Source organism: Coturnix japonica, chromosome 1, assembly GCF_054131305.1.
Source record: "Coturnix japonica strain WE chromosome 1, WE-NBRP24, whole genome shotgun sequence".
NCBI classification, from domain to species: Eukaryota; Metazoa; Chordata; class Aves; order Galliformes; family Phasianidae; genus Coturnix; species Coturnix japonica.
Window position 1 is genome coordinate 48,725,267 of NC_140663.1, and position 23,696 is coordinate 48,748,962.

The following is a 23,696-nucleotide window of genomic DNA, read 5'->3' on the forward strand; positions in this document are numbered from 1 at the left end:
CGAAGACCTGCATCACACACCACCAGTGTTTCAATTAACACTGCTGATGAGCTCTAAGTCTCTGAACATGGAAGAGCGTCACTCGTTTCTGATTTACTTCTAAGTTCCAAGTTAGATAAAAAACAGTCGCAGCAATTCCTCTGAGCTGCAGCTTTGTGTGAAAAAGTCCCTTTCAAAATATCAATAAATAGAATGACATCTCAAGTTAGCTGAGCTTGTCATGCAAGACAAGTTACATAACCAAGACCAACTCTATCTTTATAATAAAGGCAACTTGCATTCCAAAATGAACTTTACCCTTACAATTTTATTCAAAGGGTAAACATGAATTAACCCAGCTGTTTACCTGAATTACAAAAGTAACATGATTCAATATGAAAATAAGAAACTGTCTACAAATCTCTGACAGTAATAAATTGCAATATACAATGCATACAGGAGTTATACAGAGCAACAAACTCTTGTACAAAACAAAAATACTTTAATACCTTTAAAATCCAATTTGTTTCTTTAAAATTATTCATGAAAAAGATTTGAGTCAGAATTCATACCTCAGTTAGTCAAGCTTCAGGTAGCTACATTACAGCTATTTAATATACAAAGAGAGAAATCTCTTCACCAGTCATTAAAACTGTCTTTTCGTTAGAGTTGCACAGCTTCTGCATCTCACATTCCCAGATCCAAAGTTTTCTTCAAATCATGAGAACTGAATTTGCTGAACACCGGAGATCTGGAGAAAGAAAAATGGAAGCTTACATTCAACTTCACGCCTTTTGAAACAGCATCACCATCAGCAGCCTCGAGCTGTCAGAGCACTGGACTTGCACGACAGCCACCAAAGTGCTAAAATATCACCAGTTTTTGCCTTTCAGAGCAGGGCAGCTGAGTCAGCATTTGAATTTTTGCAGCAGAAGGGAGAACAGATGATAGGATACGGTACCTGCTGATACGATGTTGTATAGACCATGACATTCTGCTGCTGGCCATCTGTAGTTATTAAGCCCGCTGGCAACTGATTGGCTGAAAGAAAAAGCATTTAAAGAAAGTTAGACAAGAACCATGGGATACACAGAGCCTTGTCTGAAGTATGTATTTCCTACCTTGATTTTGCATTGGATAAGCTAGAAGTAAGACACCTATTTGAAGCAGAAGCACTCCTGACATTTACAAAGGAAACTCAGGGATGACGCCCTAGGCCAAACCTTTAAGGTAATGCATACAGTAAACTCTGTGACACTCAGAGTAACTACACGTTGCCACTGTTAGCTGGAAGCAAAGCTTCCAAGTTGTAAATTAAGTTGTTACATAGCATAGCACTCTGTACAAGTAAGAGGTAAAACCCACAAAAATATCAAAACAGTATAATCCTAACAGCTTCAATACAAAAGCTGAAGCTTGTTTTTGCTTACCTTCAATGTATTGTATTAACTTTCAAATGCTTAAGTTGGCAAGTTAGGAGAGGCTTTAAAGATCTCCATAAATCTAGACAGATTTAAAATCACTGTGCCCTTCACCACATGTTGAACAGCTTGATGACCCAGATGTGGTGCAGATCCTGGAGGAAGAAGTATGGGCTATGCTGCAGGAGCACAGCTATTACTGCTGCTGCTGCAGTGAGACCACAGCCCTGAAGGGATCTATAGCTGCGTCTCTACAGAGAGAAATGCCCACAGCATGTGACACCATTACTCACTTCAAAGAAATCCCTCTCCCCACCTTTCTGCTACTGCAGCATCTCCTGGGCATCCTGTCAACACTGAGTATTCTCTTCCAAAGCTGCTCTCTTTAAATCACAGCAAATTCATGTTTATTTCATAGGGCACTCTGAGCCTCCCAGGCCTGGGATATTCAAAAAATGGACAAGGAACAGATCTTCAGCCTTCTGCCACTTAATGATATAATAATAATAATATAATATCAGACTTGTTGGGACAGATGATCCACAGATGGAACAGGAATCCTTTTTTCAGTTGTACAATTCTGTTGTCTGTTCACACACACACACTCACAAGCATCTCAGCTGCAATCCAGGTAAATAAATTGGGCCTAGTTCATGACTTACTACTACTGAACAAAAAGAGCTATTCCATAAGAGAATGCTGATAAAGAATAGGAAATCCAAATAGTAACCTCTTAGCTGTAAATTAAAAGAATAAAACTCACGTAACAAACAAAAAAATCTTACATCTTTCATTACAACCTATGTTTAAGTGTAGAGAAAAACACTGGCATTAATGTACGTGCTTAGAAGTTTTCAACAGTGGACAGGAGTTATTACTGCTGTGCCATTATTTCCCACTGTCTTCATTTATATATAAATTCTGACAGGGAAAAGTCAGAAGAGCACAGGGATACTCCAGGCTTCTCCAATGGAAGTCTCAGTGGGTCACAGGTACAACACAAGTGGCCAGCCCAGAATCTCTTCCTTGGTTAAGAATTGTCACGTCTAATAAAAATAATAATAATAATAATAATGGTGAAAACAACTAAAGAATATTACTTACTAAATGCTTCTTCTGTGAGCTCCTCACTTAAACCATCTCCAGTTGTAACTGTTCCCCCAATTCCCTTTTCTCCTTTCATTGCCTGGAGAGAAGAAAATGGGTATCCATATTAGAGCACTGTTGGCATGAGACTGCTTGAAGAACACAAGGTTTGGAAGCTGAGCCATACTTTGAAATCCAAAACCTACAAAACTAGCATTTAAGATGTGCATAGTACAAGAACATGTAAAGGACATTTTTAATTCTAGTTATACTCCTCAGAAACCAAAACCCTGCAAAATCAATACTGTGTAGTTCTAGGAAAGGTTTACAACTTCTGCATGAAGTCAGAGATGTGCAGCAATCCAGAAGCAGCAGCTACCATGTTTATGTGGAATCACAGAGCCTCAGAACTAGTGAGTGTGCAACCTTTGCTCACCAATCATATTCAGGTGCCACCATCATACAACTAAGGATTAACATTTAAAACCAAGATATTGGATTTCTTTCCCCTACAGCAAGGACTGCAGCCAGAAGGGATATGAGTATAGAAAGCCAAGGCTCCAGTCATCTGTGTGCAGTTCTTTAAACATGAAGTTTGATGATCCATACTATTACATAAGAACCTGTAGGGACATACTCAAAACACTAAAAACATTTCTAAAAAAGGATTCTCTGCAACTGTTTGACGGAGAACAAACACATAAGCTACTAAACAGAAACCTTCATAGAGTACCCGACAGAAGACAGAATGAAAGCTTAAAACTGATGGCCAGGACTGTCCAAATAATCCAAAATCATTTAAAAAACAACCTCAATGCTCTGCTACCATGACATACACATCTGCAAAAGATGGACATTTCAGAAGAGCAGAATAGATCCACTTCAGACTCTTCCAGAAGTACTGCAACCAGATCGGCATCACTTGCTTTAATTAAAGCACGTGCCTGTGCTGTGCTGTTACTGCTATACAGCAGTGGAAAAAGACAGCAGACAGCAATGTTTCAAGTTTAGATTTCACCTCCTATTACTCAGTTAAACACCCTCTCACAGTCCATCATATCAAATGATCTCCCAGGAAGTGGAAGCTTCAAGTGCTATCAGCAAATTAAATACTGCTAGTGAGCCTAGCCTTGTTAATTGAAAAACTGAGATTTACAGAACAGAGAATGTCTGAAGAGCACCTCTTCCTAAAGTAGTGTCAAGTCAGTCCTCCTAGCTTCACTCATGCCAGTAAAGCCTCTTTTCCATGATTATTTTAACCCTGAACAATTTCTTCATTCAAGATTGTAAGGAAGAGAGGCCATTGGATGAAAATGCCTTTGATTTGTTTGGTTACATCTGTTACTTTGAGGTAGCAGAATACAGAGTCAAGAAGCAAGTAAATTTTTCTTTGGGCTCCAGATAGGAGGAAGTGGGGGAAAAAAATCCCAATTAAATCGCTGAAAGGGGAGAAAAAGAAGTCATTTTCTTCTAGAGAAAGGATAAAGCAAAACAGGTGGGTCACATACCTAGCAGATGTGAAATATCAAAAGCAAATAAACAGACAAACAACAACAAAGAACAAGTTGGAACACCGCTGTAATAAGTAGTCCTTCATTTGAATCATTATTCCAATATGAGAAAAAACTTACTCAGATACGAAGCCCAAGCAGCGGGCATTAGGTCAGATCCTAAGAGGATGCCATCCAGTACAGTTTTATTGATTGAACCCAAAGATCAAATTAAGTATTCTTAATAGCCACTTTTAAAGAATTTAGTGATTTACTCCCATATATATTACACAAGTTACTCACTGGAAGCTTTAACTACTTTGAATCAGCAAATCTAACCTAAATGCTTGCTTACTCTTTTCTCTTGAGAGCTTATGGAACATTTTAAAATGCTACTTTATTCCCTATGATTCCCTGACAATCACTGTGAGATACTGTGCAAGTTAGCCACTACATAATTTATAACACAGGGCTCAGAATAAACACAATCAGGTCAAATAAATAAGGAAACATTGAAGTATAGACCAACCTCTCTGAATTTTTGGAGGTATAACTTCAGAGGCTCGACATAGCTATCAAATCCCAAGGTAGACATGGCAAAGAGAATATCCTCCCCATTGATGGTCTTTCTTTTCTCTTGGTGACACCTTTCACTTGCTTCTGATGTTATAAAGCTGATGAATTCACTTACACATTCTTGCACACATTCTTTCGCATCCTTAGCAATCTAGAGGGGAAAAGTACCATAAAATGATTAATCAAAATCTGAGAAAACTAAAACTAAAATGTGTGCCCCAGTGGCGCAGTGGTTAAAGACGCCGCCTTGCAACACTGGGGCCCGGAGTTCGAATCCCCCCTGTGGCGCAAGTGGTAGAAGTGCCGCTCTGCTACACAGAGGCTCGAATCCCAGGGGCTGGACTCGATGATCTCTAAGGTCCCTTCCAACCCGCACAAAACTATGAAACTATGAAAAAAAAACAAACCAACAAACAATAAGCTTAGATAGTAGTGGATAATAAAGGAAGCATCCCACCATCTGGTGATGTTGCTGTTTAGGCAACAACTGTATGTAAAATAGCCACTGGATGTCATCACTACTCTATGTAAGCACAGCTGTAACCATTTAAAATGAAGTTTTACTATTTCAGCAGAACTGTCAGCAACTTCTTAACTCATAATTGTGCTCTGTATGAAGTTTCATATATGCAGATGCATATCAATATTCTGCCTGGATTTGCTTACCCACTCCTTTTCTTCAAACCTGTTCATACAATGACACAGCCCACTTACACCTTCTTTTCAATAGACCCAGCTGTTCCAAAGCACTGCACTGTGATCTCACCAACCTGGCCATGACAAGTATTTTTACCCTGACTGGACTCAGGGTAGTACATGCCTAGCAGTAAGCTCCTCTAGTGCTTTTATATTCCTGTATAAATGTTCCAAATGAGAATTCAGCCGAAGAAACAAATACCTCTGGCAAGAATTAAATAAATATATCTGATTGTGTTTTTCAGCTGGACAAAGTAATTTACCTCACTTAAAATAACAGCAAGCACCGCTCAAGACTATTAGGGAAGCTGACAGGAGCCAACTGAAGGACTGTAATACTTCAGATTCTTATTCTTCACATGTTTGTATTTCCCTTAAAATAACACAGCGGTAACTATGCAGGATCTTCAATTCCTCTGATATTTTCAGAGGAATAGAGCCAGATTTTCAGAAGTACTCATCAGCCAACAGCTTCCCTTGCAGCTTTTCACAAAGGCCTCCCTGATTTTTCATGAGAGCCTGGCATCCCATATGCTGAATTCTTGAGGGGAAAAAAAAAATCTCATCTTGATTGCTAAAAATTTATGACAATATGGACCAGTGAAGAAATTTTCACAGTAAAGATATAAATGTAACACCCAGAGTTCCAGAAAGCCCTGAACACTGTGAAAGTAAGAGCAGATGCAAGAAAATTATGCCTTGCTTCTATTTGAAGGAATGTAAAAAAAAAAAAATAAAAAAAAATCAGCTTTAGCTAGAAGTTAAAACAGCAAGTAATAAGAGCCCTGCACAGTTTTAACATAAACAGGTAGAACATTCAAACTGTTATCTTATTGCCAGCTCAGAAATGACTTAAGAGTCTATTCTTAGAAGAAAGAAATAAAATAAGTCTTCCAATACCTGGCCTTGCTCGTTACATGGTATAAAGCAGGCTCCTAGTCTTCCATTGCCTAAATCTTTACATATCCAAATGCTAAAATGACCTAAGTGTTCTCTTTCCTTCAATAAGAGAAATGGATTCTAACTGCATCCAAAAAGTTTTGCTTATTTCACATTTTAAACAACTCAAAGCAGAAAGTTACCTCTTTAAGGACATAATTTCATGGAAAAAGTTCTCATTGATATGGGATTGTCACCAAGTCTGATGCCGTTATGACATCAGACAATAGATCTTTGAAAAATAAAACCTGTGAAAGGCCTACATTTCGTTATGGAAATTACTAAAGGCTTTCTGAAATGTAAAAACAAGAATGGATTTGATCTCAACTGCTTCCTGTCCAGAATATGTTGCTCTGTTAGTTTCTGACCACTCAGAGGAAGGAACAAAACTCAAACCTAGATTTTCTCTAGAAGATGAGATTACCTTTCCTGTTTGGGGTATGGCGTTTTTCATTATCCTTGCCACATTTGCAATTGGAAGATAGATATCTTGTTCTCTAAAACTCTCTTTGGAACCATTTGTATCTTCATGATCATTCATGCTGTCCTCTGTGTCTGAAGAAGTTAAACAGAAATGATATTTGATAGACAGTAAGCAATAAGTAAGTCAGGTTTAAAATCTTAAACCAAAAGATAAATGACTTTTGAAAGCCCACTGTGTTAACAATGTAGAAATAACTAAAATGAAAACATAAAGAAACCCAAACCCACTGGTGACAGATTTTATACTGCTGTACATCCATGTGTGCTTGATATCACACATATAATTATACACAGAAATCTTATGTCAAAACAAAAACTCTTTCCTAGAAAGGCAAGGTTTTTGTCATTGCTCCCAGGGACTCAGTATCAACACTTATATATTAAGTTACTTATATAGTAAGGCACTAGGAATACAAACAATTATCAACTCTTAGCTTGGAAATGACAGAAGAGAACTTCACAAGAACCGGAATTAAATTATAGAGAGACAAAACCAATAGTATTTACATTTCTTACCATCATGAGGCTGTATCACATAGTGACTGCCACCAATGTAATCTCCAGCAATTCCTAACTGAGAAGCGTCCGTCGTGGAGCTATCACCATCCATCTAAAATCAGAAGCAGCAATGCTTTCAGGTACATTTATTATATGCTAACAGCAGCTACTGCTGGAAAATAGCACTTCAATAAACCTACAACTATGAGAACCAATTGTTACAGCCTGAATATTTTGCTATTTGAGAACTCTCACAGTTGCTGCACTTTACTAATTGCCTTGACTCTGACCAGTCCTTCAGATGCAACATAGTAAAGAGCAACTCCTGCAGCCATTTCTCATTCATACAAAAAAGCTAAGTTAAATAACTTACCTAAAGAGAGGTAGCTTCATGTATTCCATTAAAACAAAGGTTAGCATTTCCTAATAAGAGTTTTGTTTTTATTTTGGGGGGGAGGAGGTTGTGTTTTTGTGTGTTCTTTTAATTAAAACCTATAGCCCATCCCCAGATCAGGTATCAGGGCCAAGCATCTTTATGGCTGAAAAGGCAAAATCCCGGGCAATCAGACTAAACTGCAAGAGGGCAATCACAAACGAAGCCCTTAAAAGCAGTCATTCCCCTTATCTTGCAAATAACAAAAAGTGGGGTTTCATTCATTGTTTTTTCCAGTAGGAATTACTAAGGCCACCTAGGACTATTCATACAGCAGTACAAGGTGCTTCTGATGTTATTCTTCAATTCCAAATCCCAACTACATTTCAGCTGTGAGTCTGAACTCAGTTAAGTCTGCAAAATATAAAGCCCAGGGCAAATTGTCAGTGCTTCTGACATTAAAAGTATTTAAAACTGCTTCCTGAAACTTCCTCAGAAATTCAGCCAAAGGCAGAGGTCATGTACAGAACCATTTGGGTCACACACCACACGTACTGACAGGAACTTCATGTGGCTCTTGCAACAGGTTGACCAGAACACGATGAGGCATCTGTGCCTCTGAACAGACCTTGAAACTCAATCCCAGTCCACTGGACACTATACCTACACTTCTTATACAAAGTACCTCCTTCACTTTCCATCACACTCTGCTCAAACAGCTTTTCCTCAGGCTGATAAACCTTTCCCAAGCCAGACCTCAGGCCCAGCACCATGTCCTCGCCCTCCCTGTGACACCAGTCACACCCAGGTGTCTCATGAATCATACTTTCTCCCTCTGCTTTCCCTGCTTTTGTTTCACTTTGCTCCTCTAAGCACCCTTCTTTACTCCCCTACAATGATGGCCAACAAAAAGTCTTCACCTTGAGCTTTTGACTGGTTCAAGGTTCAGCATGCTGAGAGATAGAGGAATGCCAAAGGAGCCCCACTTGCTTCCCTGGAAAGCTCTGTCCCAGGAGGTACCAATCACGTTTCAATCAAAGTCCATGAAATGCTTTGCTCTTCTCATATGGGCACAGCTGCCCAGAGAAGCGGTGGGTGCTGATCCCTGAAGGCACTCAAGGCCAGGCTGGATGGGGCCCTGGGCAGCCTGAGCTGCTGGCTGGCAGCCCTGCCCGCGGCACAGGGTTGGGATGGGTGAGCTTTGAGGTCCCTTCCAACCTAAGTCACTCTATGATTCTACAAAACTAGTGCTGACAACAGGTGCACTTGGAAATGGGCATCAAGTACAAGTTTGACTCCAAATCTCCAGCTTTTAAAAACTTTAACAGCCTTGACTTTTTTTTCTCAGCGATGCCTTAGAAATAAACTTTGCAGAGCATTTAGTTCCCATAAACCTCAAATACCACTTTTCTGTTTGTTTTCACCTATGTAAGAGGCAATGCAATAAAAAACTGTTGAAAGAAGAGGCTCCCGGCATGTGCAGAATTCTGATAAAATCTGATAACACTTGGCTTTTTACCTGCTCGCTCTGCCATCTCTGTTCTATACCCTGAAATGCAGCAGAGGAAGGGAGGGAGGAAAGCATTCGACTGTGCTGTGGTCACTACCAAAAAGAGCCAGCAGCTCCCTGCATTGGCCTGGAAGAGGGTGAGGGTGAAACAGGCTTGTGCTATTTTTAAAATATGAGAAACCAAGCCTCTCTCAAATCTGAGCTCCGTGGCTGCAAGGGCTGAGGTTTTGCTTACAAATGTTGAAGCAACATCCGGTGCCATGCTCGGCCACAGACGCACATGAAACCTGAGCACTGCAGGCATTCACAGCAGCATTTCATAGCTGGATGCAGCCGCAGGAGCTGCTTAAAGGAAGAACTCTTCCACCTCCTCTCCGGTGCACAACACTGCCCACTGCCGCCTGTCAAGTACTTCTGGTCCTTTCTGATGGGCTTTTAAAACAGTTTCACTTCACATACAGCAGCTCTGTCCATAGAAGGGCAGCACCTTAAGCTTTACCTTCCTCATGCCGGGTGTCTCAGCAGCCTGCTTTATCTGTGTGCTGCAGGCTCTTTTAATAAAGACTTCACTTCTCAATTTTCCAGCTTGCTTACTCAGCTCCCTGTAACAACCATGCACAGGTACCACAATCCCGAGCATCAAGAACACCAAAACTGATATTGCCCTTCCTCAGAACAGCCACGCCACTCTTTTCCTTCTGTAATTCGAAGTGGTCGTGTTCTGTAGTCTGCTAAATCCCAAAAGCTGCTTCCAAAATTAAATCGGGATTTTCTGGTAGTCTCCTTCTCAGAGCTCAGTTTCAGCTCCAGTCCCTGTTCAAATTTAACTCAATTACAGACTCCACAAATACTTAGCATGAAGTTTATTCAGCCCCAGTTCTAGTTGAAATGTCTTGAGGTTCCCCCACAGCCTTATATGAAGCATGTCTTTCAAGATACTATGATGGGATAGCTCACCTGTCTCTGCCCACCCATTCTGCAAGCTGCCCTCCCTTATCCTTGTGGCCAAGTCTCAGTAATGTTGCTTAGGAAACTCCCACTGCTTTCCTCAGCCCTGCTTGCCTTTAAAGGACAACTCTTGTTTGAATCTCATCTCAAAGCCCACTGCACTTTTGACCTCATTAGATTGATGCGTTTTTCAGGTACCACTTTTGCTTTTGTTCTCTTCTGTGTCCACATTTCCATTTCTACTTATGTATCACCTGATAATTAGCAAGGCCTTTTTGAGTGGAAGCCTATCACCACTGCAAATCAAAACCAGCAATTAGATCAGCAGAAGAAGTGAAGGGAAAAGGCTTGCGCAAAAGAAACAAGCAGATCTCTCAGATAAAGCAAACAGGCATTGACAGCCTAATACATACTGAATTTATTTCTGTGGTTATTACTGTAAGAAAAGATTTTAAAACAACCTTGCCATAGCAGATTATGGGCAGTGAAACACCCTTCTGCACAGCCAAATCCCTAATTCAGGATGGGATAATTCAGTTGCCTCAAAATTAATGCAATTACTTGTGCAGGTATTACATATTCAGATGGTCAGAACTCAAGAAGTTGCTTGGACCACAGCTTACTTAGCAGCCAGCTCATCCCAGAGCCCACAGTACATAACCACATAGTCTAATACTGAATAAATACTGCTTTAAGTACAACGTTCCTAATTAACTGCCTTTTTAAAAAGGAAAAGCTTTCATTATCACTGGACTTGCTCTAATAAATGCCAAGAATCACAGAATCATTTAGTTAGGAAGGAGCCTTCAGATCACCAAGGTCAACCCTGCATTCTGCCTGTCCCTGGTACCTCTAATGAAGGAGACCATCAACAGGAAGATACAAAGTAACAGCTCAGGGAAAGTAACACCAGAAATATTTTGAAAGGGAAACACTTCAGATTAAAGACCTCAAAGAAAACTCAACGATGAGCTGAAAGTGAGTGAATGTACAGGTTTACACCTACCATCTGGTAGCAAGTTTTCTGGAGGATGCTTAAAAAAATATGCTTCTGTCAGCAGCCCACAACTCACACTGTTCCTAGAATACATCTACACAGAACTGATACATCCTCACTGCCCTGAAGTAAATCTTGCATCCTGCTTCATCTTAAAAGCTCTCCTAAAGAGCAATATCGGTGGCTCTGCTAAAGGGTAACTCCACAACAATGCAGCCCTGAGCTGTTGCTACATCCCAGAGGATGGGTCTGATTCTTCTATCAGCATAAAGGGGAAAAATGGAACAAAAGCTTAGGAAGAGCTTGACTTCAGAATTACCTGGCAATAGTTTGCAAAACTGCTCTCTCAAGGGAAACCAAGTACCTCTTTGGCTTTAAGTATTTACGTACCTCATCTTTCTCCCAGAACATGAGGGACAACAGAAACTGAATTGAACTGAAGAATGAGGTGCTTTCTACATAGCTGCCATGGAAGCAGGACAGATAAAGTAATTAAAGGTATAGGCAGTTAACTATATCAGCCACCGTACCTTTATTTTGCCACCAGCCCTTACCACAGGAGATGTAAACCTGAAAAGCAGCACGTGACATCCAGGGGGGACAATGAGGTTTTATATGAGCTTTCTGCACCCGCAGAGAAAAATTTTGATTGAAAATACAGTATTGATTCCCTTTTATTGTCAGTGATTTCTGAATAACTGTATCTCCACTGAATTCTCACCTGGAAGCAATGCCTCCCACAGCAGGAAATGCTGCCTGGTAAATGCACCCACAGGCAGAGGGCATCGTTCCAGCACATCCACGGCAATGTAAATCAAAAACCCCTTGGCACATGTCTAGAACACAAACAGATGCCACCCTGCCTCTCCCAATCGCAAGTTCTTCTGATCTCTCACACGCAACATTTTCCCCAACAGCAGAACTGCATCAGGATCAGCAGGCTGATGCTGAAAGAACCTGACAGCTTCAGTAACACTCATAAGCATCCAGGCTGTACTGGGTTCCTTCTTCTGGACTGTTGTGAGGAAACCTCTCCCTTAGGAAGCCCAGCAGTGCCCACCCACCCTTCCACATTCCCATGTCCATCAGTATAACCAGCACTAATGTCAGACACACCGTGGCCCACCTCGCCAGTCCTAATGTCCTGGGGCACAAGTTGGTGGTGCTTTTGCAGAAGCTGAATGAGGCAACAGTGCTAAAAGGGCTCAGTCCCAGCAGCTCCTTCCTGCTGCAACACTGACTGAAAGCACTGTGCTGTCTTTCCATATGGAGTTTTTGGTGCTTCCCTAGCATCTTTGGTGAAAAACTAAGCATATCTGTTTATTAAAGCAGCAAGTTGTCAACCCTGTCTTTTTCATTGGTGACTTGGTTACATTTTTCCTTCATTGTGGCAGTGTTGCAGTTAAGCCTTGAGAACGGTTTCTTCCTCACCAGCTGCAGAACCAGGAGGAGTTTATACAAAGCTGGTTCAGGACAGGCCACTATTTTCAGGCAGAATCCTCAGACTCTATAGCAATTTCTTTCCTTCTATCAACTAATTTATGAATGTCGCTCCACACACACATACATTGTGACCGCTTGCATGTTTTCCCAGCATTGTGGCACTAAAACATCTTTTTCCAAATTCCACATTTCTCTGAAGAACTGTGTCAAAAAAATCCCATCTGAAAAGCCAAGTTTAAAGCATCAGCTGAAAAAAGCCTTGCAAGCTTCCTTTTCCTCCTTTGCTCTACACCCCCTCACCCCCCAATATCTGGACTAAACAAAAAAGATATGACTACAAAACAGTTTTACAGCATTTCGTGCTTTGGATCTTCACGGTATCTTGGAAAATTTCCCGCTTCCCTCCAAAAATAAAGAGTTCTACATACTGTCTCCCTTCACGTAATCACTACTACAAATAAGAGGATCCGTACTGAACTTTGAACTGCTTTAATTGTTAAATATTAAAGCCTGAAAAGTAATAACCCATGTTTTTGGCTTCTTTCAAATACAGCTTCACAGCTGACAATGCCAACAGCCAAGGTCATATATAATCACCTACTCAACACAGAGCATGAGAAACAAACAGAAACCTCAAAGATATTGATTCAGATTAAACCGCCTCAGAACTCCCAGGGAATTACAACTGGATTCTTCCCTAACATTAAAGGGCTGTGCCACAGGCCACATAAATAAAAACAACTAACCTCCGACCTTATTGTTAAAAACACTGTGCTAATGATCATGCATAAACATCACTTCTCCACTTCTGCGAGTCAATTAAAGCCAGGCTGTGAGTAATGCCCAAAGCAGCACCTTACACTTTGCTTTTTGCCACTGCTTTGTCTGGGTTTCTTTTAACAAAGCAACAAGATTTTTTAAATGTATTTTTTTAATTGATGATAACTTCAATTTAAATCAAACAATTCATCAGTGAGACAGGCACAGGTCAAAACACAAAGGATGCCATTTGAGGGCTAACATCCAGGCTTCCACCTCCCTGCCTGCCTTAGAAGCACTCGGGGCACTGCCCTCCCAAAGCCAACCTAAGCCCACTAGGTAACTTCCACATGAGAACAAAAACGTTTTTGCTAAGCCTGAAAGAGACTGGCAAAGCTACAAGCCTACTGGTTTTCTGAGATCTTCTATCATATCACAAAGTCACATGGATCTGTAATACTTAATTTTTCAGCCTGTGTATCTTAATAGCTGCTAAACTATCGCTAGAACAGGTGACAGTTTTCCTTTCTGCTCTGATTGCCTATGAATAACTCACACAATACTCCTCCTTCCAGGATCACCAACTGCAGTTTCTGGACAGGGCAGCAGCTGGCACAGAGGTACACCTGCAAACAGGGTGACCTGCTCACTCACAGCACCTACGACATCTGTACAGGTAGACACCTAGAAAAGACAGGTTTCTATCTCCTCCACCTATCCCTGTGCTACTGGTGAACCCACTGACCCTGCTCGGTCCGCAGCCCGGCGGGCTGATCGATCTCCCTTCCTGATGTTGCGCCTTTCAGTGATGCAAGAGCACACACAGTGGGGCACGGGAGGGAAACCCTATTTACACACACAGCTTCTAAGTGCTTTCCTACACACTTCCTCACTCTAGTTCACGCCTGGTCGGTGGTCACCTTCCATTCCTTCTTTTAGATGGAACGAGACAACGTGCTCCCAGGCGTTCAGCAACTTTACTGTCAGCCACCTCGCCGGGCAGCGCGGCCGCTGCAGCGGGGCGGGAGAGCACCGTCCCTCCGGCCGGGGCTCCGCAACGCTGCCAGCGGCTCCCGCAGCCACGCTCACCCCATCTCGGCTCCACCAAAGCCACTCTCCGCGCAACTCTCCTTCGCGGACCGCAACGGCGGCGGTGCGGCCGCTCGGCTCCACGCCGGGCCCGGCGCGGCGGCCATGGGCGTGGTGTCGGGGCCTCCCGCCGCACCGCGGGGAGGGGGGCACCGCTGCCGGGCCACAACAAAGCGGGGCCCCCGCCGTGCCGGCCGCGAAGCCTCCCCACACCGAGAAGGGGGCCCCGAGGCCGCACGGGGGGAGCACGGCCGCTCGCGGCCCGGTCCGCGGCGGACACGGCCGCGGGGCAACCGCGCTCCCGCCTCCGCCTCCCCCCGCCTAGGCCGCAAAATGGAGCCGGAACCGGGGGGGGCACTTCCCCGCCGAGACGGGGGCAGTCGCCGCACCGAGACCCCCCGCTGCCGCCTGGCCTCTCTCCCCGCCCGCTCTCTTTCTCTCCCTCTCCTCCTCCCCGCCGCCCGTTCACGCTCCCCCGGCCGCGCGGCCCCGCTCCCTCCGGCCGCACAAAGAGGCGGGCGAGCAGCCGATGGCGGCGGTGCCTGGGGGCTGCTCGCCCCCCACTTCCTGGTCCCCGCGGCGGCGGCGCGGCGGCGGCGCCGGGGCCCGAGGAGGAAGACGGACATTTCATTCGAGCCTGCAGTGGAACCGGTTACCAATCATTGGCCGGAGCCAGGCACAAACCTCCAGTGCGGCCCTGGTTGGCTCCCTCCGCAAATCGGCTGTTTGGTTGGACAGAAAATGGCTGCGAAGGAACCAGTCCCAGCGCGGAGCCCCGCTTCCCGCAGCCGGCCTGCCCTCCCTCCGTGCCGCCTCCCCGCCACGCGCGCCGGCTCTTCCCCTCAGCGCGCTCCCTCCCTCCACGCTGCCGGCTCGGCCTTCCCGGCCTTGCCCGCCTCCTTTATGGGGACGGATGCACCGGGCGCGGGGTGGGGGGGGGGTTGACCCTGGAAAAGGGGTCTGAGCCCTGCGGTGCAGGGCTGCCGTTGCTGCTGTTTGGTTGGTTGTTGTTGTTGGAAGCTCCTTGCAGGCTGCCTTGGCTGTCCTACACCTGCCCTTGGCTCGGCGGTTGAGAGGAAAATAAATCATGTGTCCCTCAATGACTTTGCTGCCTTCCTCATCACGCACAGACTGACAAAGAATCACAGAATTATAGGGAGGGACCTCTAGAGATCACCTGGGTCAGCCCCCAGCTAGAGCACATTCCCTGCAATGGCTTCCACATGGAAGCATCCAGGTGTGTTTGGAGTATCTCCGCAGAAAGAAACTCCATCACCTCTCAGGGCATCTTATTTCAGTGCTCTGTCACTCACACAGTAAAGGAATTCTTCCTCACATTTGTGTGAGGCTTCCCATGTTGCAGTTTGTACTGGTTGCCCCTCGTTCTGTTGCTGCACACCACTGAAAGGCTGAGAAAGATGAGGTCAGTGAAGGAGGCGGAAGGCCCACTCTCAGTCCCAGCCAAGTGGTGGAACAAAACCTGGGGTTCTGTGGCTCAGCCTTGCCCCTTCCCTCAGCAGAAGTAAAATCTCACTGCAGACCTGGAAGAATCATTTCCCCTGGTGACACAGCCTAGCGAGCCTGGTTTCCTCTCACCTTCAGGTTTTGTGTTAGTTCTTAAAAATACAGGCTGCTAGGTGAAGATGATGGGCTGACTTCTCCTCTGAGATTTATAAATGAAGAGGTTATATGAAACACTTCATAATCCACCAACCTGCCATTTGCTGGAACCAGAGAGTGATTTTCCCTCAAGCAAAAGCAGCCGGAGACATTCCACACACCTGCTGCCAACAGCATCTGTGTGCAGCCTCTACAATGGAAGTAACAGGAATAACTCTGGAGTCTGAAGTATTATTTTACCCAAACACATGAAATTCATGTTTCACAGTGGGCTGTGTTAGCATTCTTCTTCCTGTTAATACATAAACATGTTCCTCTGCAAGTTTTCTTCTGGTGTTTGGGTTAAAACAAAGGATTTAAACAAACTCATAAACCTTACAGATTTCCACTTGTTTTCACATAAGAATGTTGGTTTCTTCTATTTCAATATATCAGGAAGATACACTCAGAATGTCCACGGGTGTGGACTGAGTTTCAAACTTAAATGGGAACATCAAATGAGACAAATTTTGCATGGCCTCGGGTTTTTATTGCAAATGCTCTACACAGCTTCATTCTGCCTCCTGGGTACTGTGAGCAGTAATTACTTTTTTTTTTTTTTTTTTTTTTTTTTTTTTTTTTTTTGTTAATGCCTGGAAGATGTAAAATAATAAAAGAACATTCACTAACTGCAGGGCCTTAGGGGATACATTTCCCCTCTGTCCGTGTTATAGCTTGTGTACACTAAGTATAACACCACAGCAATGCAGCGTTCATCTTGCTCTGCAGTTTTAAGATCTTTCTATGGATTCTCTCATCTCAACCTGGAATTTCACAAGTGAGAGGGAAGAAAAACCCTGACATTAATGCAGGTTCTTCAGGGCATAGAGCAGGTGGTGCCTGTGGCTTTGAACAGCTCTGCTGACATTTTGATTGAAAACGTGGCCCTCCAGTCTTATCACTGTATGTTTTTCAAACTCAAAGCAAAAAATACTGGCTATTTTTTTTTTTATTTTATTTATTTTTTTTTTTGCCTGTGATAGTTTTGCTGGCATTTATAACTATTGAATCGGTGAGAAATCTACTTCTCCAATGATTTTATTCAGAGCTTTTCTTTTTTTTTTCTTGTAGGGCAAGATAGTGGGAACAAGTTCTCTTACTGTTGACAGATGAAAACCCAGTAGTTAAATATGTCATCCAGCCAAAGACAGAGGATCCAAAACAAAGTTACTCTCTACATACCTTTTACCATTTGTTTTTCCACTGGTGACAGCTTCTATCACACCTTTGTTGTGTGTTCTTAACTGGCTAAATATCTTACTCATATGCTAAGCACATTCTCAAGATCCATATATTCACAAGACCCCGTGTTTTATTCATGCTATATATCCTAAAAATTTGCATTTCAGCATGCCAATCACGGAATCTTTTGAGTTGGAAGGGACTTTTAAGGCCATCTAGTCCAACTTGCAATGAACAGGAACACCTGCAGTTAGATCAGGGTGCTTAGAGCCCCTCCATCCTGACCTTGAGTGTCTCCAGGGATGGAGCATCCACCACGTCTCTGAGCAACCTATGCCAGCGTCTCACCACTGTTATTATAAAGACCTTTTTCTTTTTATCCAGCCTAGATCTCCCCTCTTTAGTTGGAAATTATTTCCTCTTGTCCTGTTACAACAGATCCTGCTAAAGAGTCTGTCCATCCCCCTCTTTCTTACAGTCCCCCTTTAGATATTGAAAGGCCATTATCACCTGGTATAATTCTTGCTGCTTTGTTATCTAGCTGCTTATCAGTTACAGTCTCAAATTCCTTACCATCTCATTTAGACTTTATATTTTCCAGAACTGAATATAGTTCCTCTTGTCTGCAGTTCATTCCTTATATTCTGTGGCCAATCTGTTTCTCCTTTTAGATCAGCTCAAATTCTGTCTTCAAAGAAAGAGAAGAATGTTCAGGAGAAGGTGGAGTTAACTGCAGTAAGAAGTAAGAGAGAGCTGAGTGAGGTTGTGATCTGTACTGTGTGAGGTTGTCATTGCTGTTTGAAATTTCTGCTCTGCTTAGTAGGTGTTAGCTAAGAAAGCTGTCTAAGTGTGATACAGGTGTTACTACAGAACGTTCTCCCATCCAGAATACACCAGTCTGCTCCAGAATGTGCCTTACTTCTGCTCTGGGCTCTGTCATTTACAGAAGTGTGTGTTTGGAACAAGAAAACACAGTTTTTATAGACATAGCACTATGAACTTCATCAGGCCTTGGGAATTTCTTTCTTAATGGTGGCCTTTCTAATGCTTGTTACCTGCTCTTGTAGATGAGAGTATTCTTATTTGTATCAGACAGTCCTAATTAAAAGAAGATACTTGGAAAATACCACTGAGCCTGCCAGTGCTGCATGAAAAAAAGACTGAATGTGGAAATCCAGGAGAAATAATCTGCAGGTAATTAACAAAGCATAGGAGTCTCGGAAGGGGGAGATTAGATGGAATGGATTAGAGATCAAGACATCTTTCATTTTTCCAAAACTCTCACATATATGGAAAAAATTATTTAGCAACTCCAGTGTGGCTTGCTTTTAGATTGTATTGCCCTTTCAACAGTAAAAATCCTGCCACACTTGGAAGGAACTCATTGCTCAGGTGCCATTCATGGTTAGTGGTCCCACAGATCTGAAAGAGTCGTGAGCAGGGTCTGTGTTGTGACAGCACGACTGAGAGGCGGCACTCTGATAGTAGAGAGCTTTGCTATCCCCACTATGAGGACTGAAGGATGTGCTTATTCTGAGTGAACTGGTACCCAGCCAAAAGCGGGATGGGCAAAGCGTGATTCTGAAATAGCCACAGCTCATTTGGGAACCATGGTCCAAAGAGCAAGGTGCGAGCTTGGATTCAGTTCCCTGCACACTACTTGTATAATCTTGGGCAAATCCAGGCCATCAAATCTCAATTGAGAGCTAAGCAAATACATTTGATAGTCTGTTTTGTTAACTGCATTTTGTCTCAATTCCCTGTCTGCTGCATCAGTAACAATACTACTTTTCTAGGTTGAGATGAACTGAATTGCTTAGATGCCAGCATGCTTCGGTACATAGATGCTAAGGTACTTAGTACTAGTACTAGGATACCAGATACTAAGATAACGGTATCACAGCTTACAAGAGGCAAGGGAAGCTATTTCTTGAAAATCCTTGAGGCTGAGATCCTATGTGCAATCTGTAATAGGAGCTGAACAAACTTTTGAGCCATTTCTTCTCACTCAACTGCCTTTCTTGCAAAAGAAGTACAGAAATAGAGTATATAAGTTTGATTAAAATTGGCCAACATGTCCAAAATTATTGAGGGAAACAGGACAAATAGGCAGTGCACGAATGCATATGTCTTGTTCCTTCACATACAAGAAAAATTAGCTTGTTGTTTTCACTAACGAAGCAAGTACATCCAAAGATACCATTTGAAGTTTAGGTGTACTTTAATTTTTGCCAGGTGGTGCTTAATATGGCTAGCAGCAATCCCTTTGAAATGCTCCTGAAGCAGAACTGACTTGTAATCAGGTAATTTGTATGTTAAAACATGACTAAAACATCAAATGTAAACATACCACAAAAGCAACCAAGAACTTCAAAGTACACATGCAAGAAGATGGTCCATACAGAATTGTTTGAAGGCTGATATCTTGAAAGAAGTCTCTAACTTGGCCATGAGTAACACAGCAACAGTAAGAGATGAAACTATAACTGTATCTACACTGCTTTGTTTTCAACAAAGCAACACGGCACTGTTACTAAGATGAAATCTGACAGGAGCCCTGCTTTGCATTTGTGCAATTATTGCCTCCTGGATAGGGAAACTTTTCATTGCTCTGGACTCCTTTTGAAAAACAGGGGAAAAAAACAATACTTATTTACCAAATATAAAATGAAAAGCCAAAGTGTCTCTATTAAAAATTTAACTGGTCATTTTTATAGCTAAGTACATGATGTGTTTTCAAACGTTATTCACATGGATTTACTTGTTATCTGCATTTCACTGCACTGTGGTTATGTGTTTTTTATTTTCTCCTGTTATCAGCTGTGTGTGGGATTGAATTTATCCAGTGGTCTAAGTATGGCGAAACAAATCTTAATTCTACTGTGGAAGAGGACAAGCAGCTGCTTAATGTCTCTGCAGTGAAACTCTACATTTCCCATGGGCTGGGAAGCTGGGTTCCATTAATGCTTTGCTTTGAGTATTGCAGAGAGAGCCAGAAGGTATCTATGTCAGATGGAAATGGGAAGTGAGGAAATGTGGACTGTTGCCCAGGTCAGTTGTGATTACGAAGCTGCAGTTAGGAAAGCCTCATGACTGACAGTGCTGGGGCACTGGAGTCACAGAGTAGGGGCTCTGGAGGACTGTAGGTCTAAAATTTTGCACTGTATCGTCAGAATTTCTTTTCAGAAGTGTATGTTTTCAAGCTTTGTGTTTGCATTTCAAAATGGTAATAAATTTGATTGCTTAGTTTTGCTTCTCATGACTGGAGGAATATAGCACGTTCCTGGAACCATTTGAGTTTTCTGGGAGCTATCTCACTTGTCTCTATTTGTAGTTTCAGTTTCCGTGAGTTCAAGAGAGGTAGGTTCTGCTTAACCAAGTGGATCTCCAATGATCAAGTGAACCACCTGGTGGATGAGGGAAAAGCTGTCAATGCAGTCTACCTAGATTTCAGCAAAGCCTTTGACACTGTCCCACAGGAGAAGCTGGTAGCCTATGGCTTGAACAGTCTTTGCTAAGAAAAGAACTGTCTGAAGGGCTGGACCCAGAGAGTGGTGGTGAATAGAGTTAAATTCAGTTGGCGAATGGTCATGGTTAATGTTCCCCAGAGGTTGGTACTGGGGCCTGTCCTGTCGAATATCTTTATTGATGACCTGGATGAGGGCGTTGAGTACAGCCTCAGTAAGTTTCCAGATAACATCAAGGTGAGATGAAGTGTTGATCTGCCTGGGGGTAGAAAGGCCCTATAGAGTAATCTGGACAGGCTGGATCACTGGGCTGAGGGCAGTGACATGAAGTTCAACAAGACCAAGTGCCAGGTCCCGCGTTTTGGGCACAATTACCCCAGGCAATACTACATGCTTTTGTCAGAGTGGGTGGAAGACATTATGGAGGAAGTGAAACTGGGGCTATTGATTGACACTCAGCTGAAAACGAGTCAGCAGTGTGTCCAGGTGGCCAAAAAGGCCAACAGCATCCTGGCTTGTGTAAGAAATAGTGTCACCAGGTGGTTGTCCCTCTATACTCTGCTCTGGTGAGGCTGAATCTTTAGTGCTGTGTTCAGTTTTGGGCTGATCACTGAAAGAAAGATGTTGAGGCCCTGGAGCATGTCCAGAGAAGAGCAAAGAATCTGGTGAGCGCAAATCTTATGAAGAGCGGCTGAGGGAACTGGGATTATTTAGTCTGGAAGAATGTAGGCTTAGGTGAGACCTTATTGCCTTCTTCAACTGTCTGAAAGGAAGTTGTGGTGAGGTGGTGGTTGGCCTCTTTTCCCATATAATTAGCGGCTGGGCCAGAGGGAATGGCTGCAAGTTGAGCCAGGGGAGGTTCAGTTTGGATATCAGGAAAAATTTATTCTCCAAAGGAGTGGTCACATACTGGAACAGGCTCCACAGGAGGGCGGTAGAATCATTGTCCCTGGACATGTTTGAGAAACGTATAGATGTGGTACTAAGGTATGTGGCTTAGTAGGGAAACATTGGTGATAGGTGGACTGTTAGACTAGATGATCTTGGAGGTGATTCGGTGGTTCTATGATTCACCTGTAGAGGTCACTGTAGGGGATTTCAAACTGCAGAGTTGAAAGTTTACCACTGTATCAGATCACTGAAACAAAATTGCTCTCTAAGCCAGAATCTGTTGCAACAGTTGAATCTTAACTGTGCCCTTTAACCATCACTAAGATTCTGACACTGTCACATTTATAGTGTAGGCAGAAACATAGATTTCTTCTGTCAACTTAAGCATGAAAACTGAAATTCTCACTTGAATTTGTCCAAACAAAGGGCTATGGATAGATAGGCCCACTCTTCAGAAGTGCTTGTCTTTGGAGGGATGAGCTACCATCTGGAGATGTCTTTCTCGGTTGGCTGCAGTCTGAGTTTAGATCAAGAGCTTATAAGGGAGGCCAAATTCTTAGGTAACTGATGTAAGAAGTATCTAAGTTTGCAGAAATGTCAGTTATTTCAATGACATTATTATTCAGAAAATGCAAGGACTGTGCCAGCTATAATGATGTAAATATCTAGGTGATTTTTGCATTCAGCACCAATAATTCAGTCACTTATAAGAAGGTGGCACTGTGGGCTCTTCATTTACTGACAGAAGCCTTCCTCCTAGTTTACAAATAAAAGGACCATACAGAAATATTGCTGAGGACAGAAATTATAATATTATTTTAGTGATCACTTGTGTGGTAAGGAATTGGGAGTCACTTAGCTCATGTACATCCCCACTGATGTACCATTTAATTTATTGTAGCTCTGTTTCAGGGCTCTTCAGCAACAGTCATGCACCAAATACATTTGCCGTACATTTCCAAGACTTCAAGATGAAATGAAACACTTAACATTTCATTTTTTATGAAGAACATTGTCATTTAGTATCTTACTGTGATTGCTATTTTTATTATTAATTCAGGTATTTTGTAGACTTCCTAGACCTATGAATTAATTGAACAGCTAGCTGATCTCTTAACATCAGCAGTGGTATTTTATGCCATCTGTGCTCTATAGTAATCCGGTATTCAACACAGGATGCTATGTGACAGACTTTAAAGCCTTTTGTTTTTTCTACGGGTGTTTCTAATGGGGCAGTTGTTGCTGTCCTGCTTCTTAGCACTACAGTTTTTGAGAATCTGTACTAAATTTTCATGTAGACAGAACTAACATACTAAAAGACAATCTGAAAGCATATTTCAGTCAGTGCTTTGGAATCAAACTGAAACAGGCTTTCAAGGACTTAATTGGTCAGATCTATCTATGACTCCAACAGGGATTTAATTAGTGTCTGTATCAAGTAGGTGTTACAGGAACCAGGGCTTCCTCAAGCTTTTATGATCCTGAATACTGTTTTCCAGTGTGTGTCCTTTCTACTGGAAAAGGACAACATGAAGATTATTTATGAGGAGGACAGCAGTAGATATTGAAATGCCAAGCATTTTCTAAACAGAGAGGAAGATAAAGTCTCTCTCCCAAGGAGTCTAAACAGAGAGAGGAAGTCAAAGAACAAGGGAAAAGTGTGTAATATACAAACAAGGTAGCAGGACATTGTACTATTAATACTGCATTATTTTTCTTTTATCCTCTTCCTTCTCGTTAGCATTCTTGTCATCACATTCTGATTTCTTTTCAGTGGCCCAGCACCAGACCTTGTGTATGTATGTGGCTCAGACAGCTAAGGATAAATTCTAAGATAAATGGATGTACCTGGCTTTTCATTAGCCCCAAGAAGTTTGATTTCTATGAGAAATTGAACTAAAAAATGCTTCTTGGATTTGCCTAGAAGCAGATCTTATGTGGGGAATGCTGTAAGAATAAAATGCCCTTGTGGGAGATCACATAAACAAGGTAAAGAAGTGGATATAACTGGAGAGAGAGGATGATCTAGCAGAATAACAAGTCAGCACAAATGGAAAGAGTTTACAGGATCGTGAAGTTGATCACAACCTGTGACTCATGAGAAATTATGAAGCCTATGGAAGATGTTGAAAGGAGTTATCTTAAAGAGGCCGAGGTAAGGAGTGGCATGATTAAAATAACAGTTGAGGAATATAAGTAAGTACTCAGGC

The 23,696-nt window shown here is 42.6% G+C and overlaps 1 protein-coding gene across 7 annotated transcripts; it reads right to left on the reverse strand.

Annotated features, from left to right (window-relative positions):
- Positions 1–287: 287 nt before the first annotated feature.
- On the reverse strand, positions 288–15,082 carry NFYB (nuclear transcription factor Y subunit beta). Of its 7 annotated transcripts, XM_015864401.3 has the most exons (8): positions 14,912–15,042; positions 11,718–11,832; positions 7,187–7,280; positions 6,612–6,742; positions 4,506–4,703; positions 2,505–2,586; positions 941–1,020; positions 288–730 (listed from the first exon to the last, which is right to left on the reverse strand). In XM_015864401.3, the coding sequence occupies exons 2-8, from the start codon at positions 11,793–11,795 to the stop codon at positions 698–700; spliced, it is 696 nt and encodes a 231-aa protein (XP_015719887.1). In that variant the 5' UTR covers positions 11,796–11,832; positions 14,912–15,042; the 3' UTR covers positions 288–697. The 7 variants fall into 7 exon arrangements, with proteins under 7 accessions (XP_015719887.1, XP_015719879.2, XP_015719906.1 ...); XM_015864393.2 differs by lacking the exon at positions 11,718–11,832 and having other exon boundaries at positions 14,972–15,082; XM_015864420.3 differs by lacking the exon at positions 11,718–11,832 and having other exon boundaries at positions 14,944–15,082.
- Between the last annotated feature and the right edge of the window lie 8,614 nt (positions 15,083–23,696).

What these genes read in the sequence shown, in the direction of transcription:
- NFYB (XM_015864401.3), bottom strand. Translation starts at nt 11,795, where the DNA reads ATGTGCTGGAACGATGCCCTCTGCCTGTGGGTGCATTTACCAGGCAGC. An exon ending in GTGGGAGGCATTGCTTCCAG is followed by an intron (nt 7,281 to 11,717) that starts GTGAGAATTCAG and finishes TTCTGATTTTAG; the next exon opens with ATGGATGGTGATAGCTCCAC. An exon ending in ATACAACATCGTATCAGCAG is followed by an intron (nt 731 to 940) that starts GTACCGTATCCT and finishes TTCTTTCTCCAG; the next exon opens with ATCTCCGGTGTTCAGCAAAT.